This window comes from Candoia aspera, chromosome 3 (genome assembly GCF_035149785.1).
Source record: "Candoia aspera isolate rCanAsp1 chromosome 3, rCanAsp1.hap2, whole genome shotgun sequence".
NCBI lineage: Eukaryota > Metazoa > Chordata > Lepidosauria > Squamata > Boidae > Candoia > Candoia aspera.
The window spans coordinates 150,460,494-150,472,612 of NC_086155.1; the positions used below are offsets into that span (position 1 = coordinate 150,460,494).

Sequence of the window (12,119 nt, forward strand, 5' to 3'; positions counted from 1 at the left end):
CCACTTTACCTATTACAAATCCTTTAAATTAGACCACTTATGCATATTAGAATTTAGTTAAATATGATTTACAATAAAGCATGATTACAGTTCCTCTTTTCATATGCCAAAGAATCAAGATGGCTACTCTTTAAGCCAATCAACACAGGCTAGACTTAACATCAATAGGATTATTTAGTGTAATTTTTAATGTACCTTAGTCCGTGTCTGCATTATAAATGCCTTTCTCAGAGAAACTTTTCAGAATTTTGTTTTAGCAGCAACACCCTGAAAGGCTCTTTTCCTTCAAGTTGGCATCTTGAGCATTTCAGTGAAAAGGAGATCACCTCCTTCCAGGTACATGCCAAAGCAGGGTGCATTTGAAATCGGGCTACTATTACTATTTTGAAAGCTGTATTTTTCCTTAATCTATTTCATAAAAATGAATATTAATATACAAAATTGTACTTGCTTTGTTGTGAAGTATGACTTGTAACAATGGACACTACAGGTAGTCTTCAGTTAATGACAGCAATTGGGACCAGAATTTCCATCACTAAGTGACCCAGTCACAAAGCATGATGTCACAATTGCATTGCTTAGAAATGGCAGTTCTGGCACTACCCAGTTGCTGTTGTTAAGTGAATCCTGCACTGTTGTTAAGCAAGGACATCATGTGGTCACCATTTGCAACCTCCTGCTGGCTTCCCCGTTGACTTTGCTTGTAGGAAGCCAGCAGAGAAGGTTGCAAATAGCGACCATGTGACTACGGGACATTGCAACGGCCAGAACTTTGAGGACCAGTTGTAAGTACCACTTGTTCAGCACTGTTGTAAGTTTGAACAGTCACTAAACAAGTGGTCATTAAATGAGGACCACCTGTATATTGTTATCATTTTTATATCTGTTACACGTGTATAATTTTTCTGAATAACCTCTTGATACATTATAGATGTGCACTGCAGCATTTATGATCATATACAGTATATCAATCAAAATTAGGAGTTATATTTCATACAGAAAGGAAGGAAAGTACACAAGAATTTTATTACTTTTATTACTTTTCAGAGGAACAAATCAACTACAATAATTACTTCACAACTTCTGAAGAAAAGTGTGTATTTTGATTTACAATTATGTAAATATATGCTTTCAGCTATGGAAAAGAAGCAGGATACAGTAAGTATGGTGTCTTAGTACTACAGGATAGAGAAAATATAAGGGAAGAAATCTTCAAAATTGATAAAAACAATCCAAATGACAACTTTTAAGGTAAGTGTCAAGAATGAAGTTTATGTTTTAAACAGAAGTTTATTTTTTTAACAACAGCAACAAAAACACTATTTCAAAACACCTGCATTGTGTGAGCAAATATTAATGTTTATTTATCCCATTCAGTAGGAAATAAACCAAAATTCATGACATGTAAGGAAGATTGAACATAATTCTAAACCAGGCTCTAGAGTGAAAATGGGAAACTCTTGTTGCTCCTGCAGCTCTTGATATTTTCCCATCATTCCCCCCTTAAGTAGGGGTTGGCAGACCACCAATGAGTTTACAGTTTTATTTTAACCATAATTCCTGGTTTAAATTGAATGATAAGGCAGGATTTAACTAAAATAAACTAGAATCCTACTTTATTCTTCCTCTTAATGCAGAGAGTGAGAATTGAATAACTGAACCTTTTACTTCATGGTCTTCTTTCTGCTGGGATGTAGTACTAAACTACAGTTTAGCATTGCATGCGAACACATATCAGTTTGGTCATACTAAATATACATTCAGAATATAAGAGCTCTAATGGATGTTATTGCCTGTAATGTTTCCATCGCTCATTTCAATGCAGATAACTCATAAACTTATGTATTATTTGCCCAGAGAATATCAGTTATTGAACCGCCTAGAAATTTAATCAGTAATTATAATAATTTATTTTGTACACATTCAATAACTACATTGTATGAGTGAATGGGATTCTAGGCATGAATTGGAGACTTATTTGTCTGTTTGAATGTAGATGGTTTCTTGACTGCTGTGGAAAAAAAATAGGAACTTGGCCATTTTTTAAGCATAAATTATTCACTCATGAAACAAGAAAAGTTCAGTATGAATTAAATACTTCAAGTCTTAAATGAAACCACCACCACCACCACCCTTCTGTAGTTTAGTTTCTACAAACCTGCTGTTTATTTTCTCATTTGCATCTTTTTCTAGTTTGATGGCTTATTAGTTCTTGGTTTCTTAGATTTTGCATAACTTCTTTCTTCTTCCTGTCAGTACAGTATATTAAGCAATAAACCAAATTATATTTACATTTAAGAAAATCAAAGCTGCTATAACAAATGTCATCTCCACCTATTACATAATTTTATGTTACAATGTACATATGATTTACCAATAATTGTTGGCTTATTACCATTCATTTGTCTATCAAATGCTGTGATTAAAAAAATGACTATCAAGTATCCAGTACATCTTAGGCCCTAAAACGTAAGTATTTTACATAAACAAAACAAGCATTTCTCTTAAAATTGCAGCTTAAATAAAAGATAAATAAGCAGTGAAATGTGTTTTGGGCATTTCCAAATCTATATGGGTGGATACCCTGTACCAATAAAACAATGCTTAATAGTCTTAAAAAATATTAAGTATATTTCTTACTATCTTAAGATGAAATTTATTCAACAAAATATTTTATAATGTTAAATGGACACTTCAAAGAAAGTTTAGAAGGAGATGGCTGTGAACTTCATTATGCTGAGAGCAAGGCACATTTACACCTGTGATATGAACTTGGTCAACTGTCATCCCATTTTGATTTAATATTTGTAAGTTTGTCAAAATAGTTTTGGAAATAATAATACAATTTAAAGATGTGGATGTCATTTTGAATTATAAAACCAAAATTTGGAATTTATCCTTATATACAGTAAATCTGTGGATTTATTGAGCACAGAATTTAGCAAAAAAGAAAAGAGAGTGGAAAGATAAAAAAGAAAAGACAGTGCTAACCCAGATTTACAAAACTGGATTAATAACATATTTTCACTTCCTTCTTATGAACTAGCTCTTTATTCATATTCAGTGTGAGTATTTGTGAATAAATAAATATAAAAGTTGTACAGCTATTTTTAGATTAGTCTTGTTTTTAAACTATTTTATTTCATTTGTTACTATGCATAATAATATCCACATTCATATTTGGGTAGGCTGACCCAAAATGACTGTGGTTGTTCTTCCTGGGAGAACAGTTTAGTAAAAGGTTTTGAGACTTATACTCTGCAAAATTGTTTTCTGGACCTATTTCTATCAGACTGCCTTGGTTATCTTGATAGATGACCAATGTCAGAATCTAGATCAGCCTTTCTCAACTTTTTGACCCTGGAGGAACCCCTGAAATATTTTGGAGGCCTCAGGGAGCCCCTGCACATTCAGCCTCAACTATTTACAACTGGGACAAAATGCTGTGGCTAGAACTGTGCAAGATATGTGTCAAATTATACCCGTACTAAAAGATATTCTCAATGAACTAAGGTGCTGATGTTGACTTTTAATGGCCTTAAAGCCTTAAAATTTGATTACTGTATATGCAGGACTACCTTTCCTGCTGTAAATCTGCCCACTCAGATCAGCAGGAAAGGTCTTTATCAAGACGCCATCACTGGCAGAAGCTTCACTACAGGATATTAAGGAAAAGGCCTTCTCCTGTGTGGGTCTCAGGCTATAGAATGGTCTTAGGGGTTCTACTCTCCCATTTTTTAAAAAAGATGTTAAAAACACATATCTCTTTCTTTAAGCTATTTATTTATTTAGTTATTGTAAATTGCTTTAAGTGTTGGAATAAACAGAGAAGAAGAGTATGCATTTAATAATAAATAGTGTGCTGTAATTGAGGAGAAAACTTTCAGACAAGAATTAGCTGCAATTAGTGTGAAAACGTTCTATCTAGGAATTTGATATAACATGTTTTACTTTATAAGTGGTAAACAATTTCTATATAATTCCTTATTCCAAAAATGTTCCAGCTCAGAAAAAGGGAAAAATTGCAATTTCTTTTGAATGGAAGGACTAGGAATGGACCAGTTACAAACACTTGCTGCCTACCGTTACATTTTAATATTACATCTCTCTCTCTCTCATTAAGCTCTTATATAGCTATAACTTTTAAAAGCAAACAGACTTCAGTTCATTATTAAACAACATAACATTAATATTATTCCCCAAATAGTTTTATAAACAGAATTTGGAATATCAGTGACTTAATAAGGAGTACGCTTAAAAAAAACCAGAATAGATCCAAAATGATTATATATGGTTTTGAATATATTGATATATTATATAGTAGTTCAATATACAATATAGATACACACATGCACACATACACAGTATATATATAGTGTGTGTGTGTGTATATATATATACACACACACACACACAGTGTGTGTGTGTGTGTGTGTGTGCAATGTTAACCATTATATAGTTATATGAATCTTTGTGATCATTCATTCTGATGCAACATGGAATTGTTTTCCTTAGGAACAGCAGCAGGAATTTCTGGGAGCTATTTGAAATGTCTTCAGCAAAGGATCATTACCTTGTCGTGGTGCTGGAGCTTGAGCACCTCAATGATGCCATGAGCTAAACTGTGAAGGGCCACCCAAGATGGGAAGGTCATGACAGAGAGGTCAGACTAAATGCGATCCCTGGGGAAGGTAATGGCTACCCACCCCAGTATTCTTGCCGTGAAAACTAAATGGATCAGTACAACCAGAGATATGTCGGTATACCATCGGAAGATGAGACCCCCCAGGTCGGAAGATGGTCAAAATGCTACTGGGGAGGAACAGAGGATGAGTTCAACTAGACCCAGACATGATGACGCAGCTAGCTCAAAGCCGAAAGGACGGCTAGCGGCCGACGGTGCTGGTGGTGAACGGCGAATCCGATGTTCTAAGGATCAACGCACCATTGGAACCTGGAATGTAAGATCTATGAGCCAGGGCAAATTGGATGTGGTTATTGGTGAGATGTCAAGATTAAAGATAGATATTTTGGGCATCAGTGAACTGAAATGGACTGGAATGGGCCCCTTCACATCAAATGACCACCAGATCTACTACTGTGGACAAGAGAACCACAGAAGAAACGGAGTAGCCTTCATAATTAATCGTATGGCTAAAGCAGTGCTTGGATACAATCCAAAAAACGATAGAATGATCTCAATTCGAATTCAGGGCAAGCCATCTAACATCACAGTGATCCAAATATACGCCCCAACCACAGATGCTGAAGAAGCTGAAGTAGAGCAGTTCTATGAGGATCTGCAGCACCTACTGGACAACACACCTAAAAGAGATGTTATTTTCATCACGGGAGACTGGAATGCTAAGGTGGGCAGTCAAATGACACCTGGAATTACAGGTAAGTATGGCCTGGCAGAACAAAACGAAGCAGGACATAGGCTGATAGAATTTTGCCAAGACAACTCACTCTGCATAACAAACACTCTCTTCCAACAACCTAAGAGACGGCTTTATACGTGGACTTCACCAGATGGACAACACCGAAATCAGATTGACTACATCCTTTGCAGCCAAAGGTGGCGGACATCTATACAGTCAGCAAAAACAAGACCTGGAGCTGAATATAGTTCCGATCACGAACTTCTTCTTACACAATTTAGGATCAGACTAAAGAGATTAGGGAAGACGCACAGATCAGCAAGATATCAGCTCACTAATATTCCTAAGGAATATGCAGTGGAGGTGAAAAATTGATTTAAGGGACTGGACTTAGTAGATAGGGTCCCGGAAGAACTCTGGACAGAAGTTCACAACATTGTTCAGGAGGCGGCAACAAAATACATCCCAAAGAAACAGAAAACCAAGAAGGCAAAATGGCTGTCTGCTGAGACACTAGAAGTAGCCCAAGAAAGAAGGAAAGCAAAAGGCAAAAGTGATAGGGGGAGATATGCCCAATTAAATGCAAAATTCCAGAGGTTAGCCAGAAGAGATAAGGAATTATTTTTAAACAAGCAATGCATGGAAGTGGAAGAAGACAATAGAATAGGAAGGACAAGAGACCTCTTCCAGAAAATTAGAAACATCGAAGGTAAATTCCAGGCAAAAATGGGTATGATCAAAAACAAAGATGGCAAGGACCTAACAGAAGAAGAAGAGATCAAGAAAAGGTGGCAAGAATATACAGAAGACCTGAATAGGAAGGATAACAATATCAGGGATAGCTTTGACAGTGTGGTCAGTGAGCTAGAGCCAGACATCCTGAAGAGTGAGGTTGAGTGGGCCTTAAGAAGCATTGCTAATAACAAGGCAGCAGGAGATGACGGCATCCCAGCTGAACTGTTCAAAATCTTGCAAGATGATGCTGTCAAGGTAATGCATGCTGTATGCCAGCAAATTTGGAAAACACAAGAATGGCCATCAGATTGGAAAAAATCAACTTATATCCCCATACTAAAAAAGGGAAACACTAAAGAACGTTCAAACTGTCGAACAGTGGCACTCATTTCACATGCCAGTAAGGTAATGCTCAAGATCCTGCAAGGTAGACTTCAGCAATTCATGGAGCGAGAATTGCCAGATGTACAAGCTGGGTTTAGAAAAGGCAGAGGAACTAGGGACCAAATTGCCAATATCCGCTGGATAATGGAAAAAGCCAGGGAGTTTCAGAAAAATATCTATTTTTGTTTTATTGACTATTCTAAAGCCTTTGACTGTGTGGACCATAACAAATTGTGGCAGGTTCTTAGTGGTATGGGGATACCAATGCATCTTGTATGCCTCCTGAAGAATCTGTATAACGACCAAGTAGCAACAGTAAGAACAGACCATGGAACGGACTGGTTTAAGATTGGGAAAGGAGCACGGCAGGGCTGTATCCTCTCACCCTACCTATTCAACTTGTATGCAGAACACATCATGCGACATGCTGGGCTTGAGGAATCCAAGGCTGGAGTTAAAATCGCTGGAAGAAACATTAACAATCTCAGATATGCAGATGATACTACTTTGATGGCTGAAAGAGAAGAGGAACTGAGGAGCCTTATGATGAAGGTGAAAGAAGAAAGTGCAAAAGCTGGCTTGCAGCTAAACCTCAAAAAAACCAAGATTATGGCAACCAGCTTGATAGATAACTGGCAAATAGAGGGAGAAAACATAGAGGCAGTGAAAGACTTTGCATTTCTAGGTGTGAAGATTACTGCAGATGCTGACTGCAGTCAGGAAATCAGAAGACGCTTAATCCTTGGGAGAAGAGCAATGACAAATCTCGATCAAATACTTAAGAGCAGAGACATCACACTGACAACAAAGGTCCCCATAGTTAAAGCAATGGTGTTCCCCGTAGTAACATATGGCTGCGAGAGCTGGACCATAAGGAAGGCTGAGAGAAGGAAGATCGATGCTTTGGAACTGTGGTGTTGGAGGAGAATTCTGAGAGTGCCTTGGACTGCAAGAAGATCAAACCAGTCCATCCTCCAGGAAATAAAGCCAGACTGCTCACTTGAGGGAATGATATTAAAGGCCAAACTGAAATACTTTGGCCACATCATGAGAAGACAGGACACCCTGGAGAAGATGCTGATGCTAGGGAGAGTGGAGGGCAAAAGGAAGAGGGGCCGACCAAGGGCAAGGTGGATGGATGATATTCTAGAGGTGATGGACTCGTCCCTGGGGGAGCTGACAACTGACAGGAAGTTCTGGCGTGGGCTGGTCCATGAAGTCACGAAGAGTTGGAAGCGACTAAACAAATAAACAACAAATTTGAAATGTCATCCCTCAAATGCCTGTAACTAGGGTGGGTTACATATGTTTTGAACAATCCTGCAGTTCTTTGATGTTTGTCATCTTGGTTGATATTGATTGGAGTTGAAATATCTAGAATGTACCAGGTTGCCTATCCCTAGCTTATAATATTCAATTCTACAACCCAACCATTTTTAGAATATCAGCAATTGGACTGCACATTCAGATTTTGTTGATTTTCAAACAAAAGATATTACCCAACTACCTCTTTCTCTATCAGACAATAGAAATTAACAGAAGATTGAAGAAGTTCATGATCTTTCCAAGTTAGCTTCCATGTCTGTAATTGGTTTTGAATGTTAAAGGGTTTTAAGTTGCATAGAACTCTTCTTCACTGAAAGTTTGATAATGGAATTTAATGTATCCCAGAATTAAATAACAGTGTACTACATGTTATAATACACTTAATTAGCCTTTATGAGAGCTATGCAAAATTCAAAGGTATTCTGCCATCTAATGCCATATTCTATTAAATATTCTTACTGCAGTCAGTTTCAAAGGTTTATTCATTTGGATCCTAGAAAAGGTAATAAAAGGGTGATATTATATCTTGTTATTTCACAAATCAATACTTTTATTTCAAGAAGCTCAGAGATTCTCATGATGTACAGGCCACAAAGTTTTGCTGACTAGAGTGAAACATGTGTAATACTGCCAGTACAGTATCAGTATCTGTGTTCAGACCAGTTTTTAAAGACATATCAATACAGAACTTTTCTGTGTAACTCAATTCTGATTTTTAATAAGCAGCCCTGATACATTAGATCACATAGAAGCAATGCAGAGCCTAAGACAATTCATGTGAAAAAGCAATAAGCATCATGAGAAATTTCTGGTTAACCATGAGTGACATACTTAAGGTATATGCATGGAACTCAGCATAGTAAAATGCTCGCTCCCTGCTTTTTAGCCTTACGTTTTGTGTAAATCAGCATCATGAGAAGCTCCTGAACTGCCAAGGTATGCAAATCTGAATTATTTACTATACCTGTACATAGTTAAAAGGCAGATATGGACTTGATGTCTTAGTGATGTCTTGGTATGATGCTGATTCTTTCCAATCTCCTTTTCTTTTGGATTTATTGGATACTATCAGCCCTTCAGGCACTGAATTGGTTAATCTGCAAGCATTTGTTTTTGTTTCCTTCATTGGATTTTGTATCTGATTCTGAAATACTCTGGAAGTTCCTTCAGCTACTTCATCAGTTTTCTTCGACCTCATGAGATTCTGGCCTACACTGATATTTGCAGGTTTATTCAAAAGCTGGTAGATGCTTGATGTATGATGCTCTGATTGGTCATCAGAAGATATCAAAGAAAAATGTAGCTTTCCAGATTTGATTTTACTGGAATGTTTACCTAAAACTGTTCTATTAGGTAAAGGGAAATTTAACAGGCACTCAACATCTTTATTTTCTCCTTTTAACACAAATTTGTTAGATCTAACATTTTTTCCCACCTGTACCTGAGAAACACTTCTATTTGTAATATTTTGAAACAATGCATCATGTACTGATTGGTTAACCTGATCTGCACTGGGTCGAAATACAGCCAATTTAGCAGTTGTATTAGCTATTACTATTTTTGGTAAATCTTTTGAAACATTTTTTGTTTTCTTTTCATTGATTCTTTTAGTGAACTGCCTATCCATTTGCAGTAGCTTTCCTTTGAAAATGGGTATGATCCTCGTAGCTTCATTTGATTTCAATGTCAAAACAGAATTTTCTGATGTTTTCTGCTCTTGTCCATGATTGTCTTTGTCTCCCACTATTCCAGCATGCTCATCATCTGCAAAAGTGTACAGTATTTACACTTTTAGAGTTGTCATGTGTGAGATGGGCAGCAAAGAAATTTAATAAATAAATAAATAAATAAACAAATTTAAAGAAAACACCAGTTTTCAGCTGGTTGACTTTAAGCGCCACCTTGTGGCTATTTGTATAGTACATGCTAAAAGTTTGAAATACCTTTTTTATGAACTACTTGAGTCAAAGGTACCTTGCAGTTCCTTCTTGCAATAAGGTTGGCTGGTTTAGAGTTTACTTTCTAAAACACAGGAACCAAATAGAATAATTTGAATTACATTGCATATCACTAATTAATTTTATATATTGTATACACTACAGCTTTGTCAATATTTTGGAATTAACAATTATATTTGAGTAATACAATACCAAAAAATTAATAGTAAATGTAATTTTCTAGATCTCAGTAACACATAAAATGCTATAATCTCCTCATGAAAGTTGACACTGGAGAAAAATGAATAATTTGGATGTAGTCCATTCAAAAGGACTTGTACTTTTTATTAGGAGACTGAAAGTGAACAATAATGGACATTCTCATTCCATATTAGCTGTGCTGGAATGAACTTACAGATAGTCCTTCAGTTACAACCATTCATTCAGTGACCGAAGTTATGCCGGCACTGAATGAAAGGACTTACGACGGTCCTCTAAGTTCCAGCTGTTGCAGTGCCCCTGCGGTCATGTGAACAAAATTTGGGTGCTTGGCAACTAGCTTGCACTTACAACCGGTTGCAGTGTTCCACAGTCATGTGATCACCATTTGCGACCTTCCCTGCTGGCTTCCCACAAAAAAAGTCAATGGGGAAGCCAGCAGAGAAGGTCACAAGTCACTCAGGTAAGTCTCCCCCTCGGCCTTTCTTTGCTCGCATGCACCATGCCCTTCATCCGCCCTTCACTTGCATGCACCCTGCGCCCTCCTTCCCCAGCCTCCCTGCACTCACACACGTGTGCACCCACCAGTGCCCTCCTTCCCAAGCCTCCCTTTGGTCACACGCATCCCGCACCCTCCTTCCTCAGCCTCCCTGAACTCACATAAATGCATGCATCCACCAACGCCCTCTTTCCTGGGCCTCCCTACACTCACATGCACCTCACACCTTCCTTCCCCAGCCTTCCTGAACTCATACCACTTGCGCTGCACCCCTTCCCCAACTCTCGCGTGGCCTGCACCCAGGGCCTGCCCCACCTCCCAGCAGCACTCCTGCACCTGGGAGTCCCTCTGCTTCCTGCTTAACAACTCATATGCCTTGGGTTACAATCGCAACTGGGACGGCCAGGATTGCTGTTACTAAGTGATACGATTATGTGACATCGTGTTTATGACCGCATCACTTAGTGACTGCAATCCCGGTCCCAACTGGAATTGTAACTTGACTACCTGTTTATTCATGTTAGCCACAGGCATTCATTCCAAGTCTGCATTCTGCCAGGAGTTAATTGGCTACATAGATGGTGCCAGTGAAAATGCTTTGGATTCTTTGATAATAAGGCACATTTCTAAGACGAGGAGATATAGAAAGACTATACAGTATTTGGAATATGCCTTGCAAACCTGACCTGGAAGGTTTTAAACTGAAACCTGTGGAGAAGGGAGAAGAGACCTCAGACAGGGGTGTCCTCAGGGAAGGAGTAAAAAACAAACAAAAAACAGTCATGGTGGCAGCTATAACCATGCAATCAAAGCCCTATCCTTTTTAAGGGATTGGGCTTTGACTTCATTGTTGTGTGTACCATCTTGACTTTTTTGACTCCTGTGGACACACCTGTCCCCAAGAAAAAGTGTGACTACAAGTGCTAGGAACAGGAACTTGGAGGGGTACTGTATATATTTGCAGATAAGCCAAGAATTTTAGGTGCCATAATACACAACCCAAAATTGGGATCAACTTATTGGGAAATGGGCTTATCCACAAATAGTAGCTGTATATCCCACATATACTCATGTATAAACCCATCTGCGGATTATCTCACCCTCAAATTTTTAACGATAATACTATGAGAAATGCACCACCCATGAATAAGCCAATTATGAAAATTAAAATATACAAAAATTTCAAGCGTTGGCTTATCCACAGGTGGCACAATTTTCATGCTACTTTGGGTAAAAATTTGAGAGTTGCCTAATCTGCAGATGGGCTTATCTGCAAGTATATATGGTCACCCAGTAAGGAACTGAACATACAGGAAAGAATAGGTCAGGTTAAGTGAGCCAAGGATTCCAATGTCTCCATAGAAATGAAAGGTACAGGGAACAAACAGGAAGAACTAGAAGGCTTAAAGCAGGAAGGTGATGTAATGGCCCAGACAAAATGGGTAGAGAGTGGCATTATATGTGAAGGAAGTGCACACATGTATTGAGATCCAAGAATTTGAGCACAATAGTCCAGTCAAAGGTATTTGGATAAGATTATGAAGAGGGGAACAACAAAGTTATTATTGTGATGGTGTAGTATAGACTGCCAAACCAGATGGAAGAACTGGATGTTGTTGAGGTTTTCCTACTAATAGA

At 37.9% G+C, this 12,119-nt stretch overlaps 1 protein-coding gene across 4 annotated transcripts in view; it reads right to left on the reverse strand.

Annotated features, from left to right (window-relative positions):
* Positions 1–1,050: 1,050 nt before the first annotated feature.
* Positions 1,051–12,119, reverse strand: part of C3H18orf63 (chromosome 3 C18orf63 homolog) — a 47,017-nt gene continuing 35,948 nt past the window's right edge. For 3 of the 4 annotated variants that reach the window (XM_063299038.1, XM_063299037.1, XM_063299040.1), the window contains exons 10-12: positions 9,770–9,848; positions 8,791–9,590; positions 1,051–2,249 (exon numbers count right to left, since the gene is read on the reverse strand). In XM_063299038.1, the coding sequence (XP_063155108.1) occupies positions 2,190–2,249; positions 8,791–9,590; positions 9,770–9,848 (939 nt within the window). In that variant the 3' untranslated portion in view covers positions 1,051–2,189. The remainder of the gene's footprint in view (positions 2,250–8,790; positions 9,591–9,769; positions 9,849–12,119) is intronic. The other variant, XM_063299036.1, reaches the window with a different exon arrangement.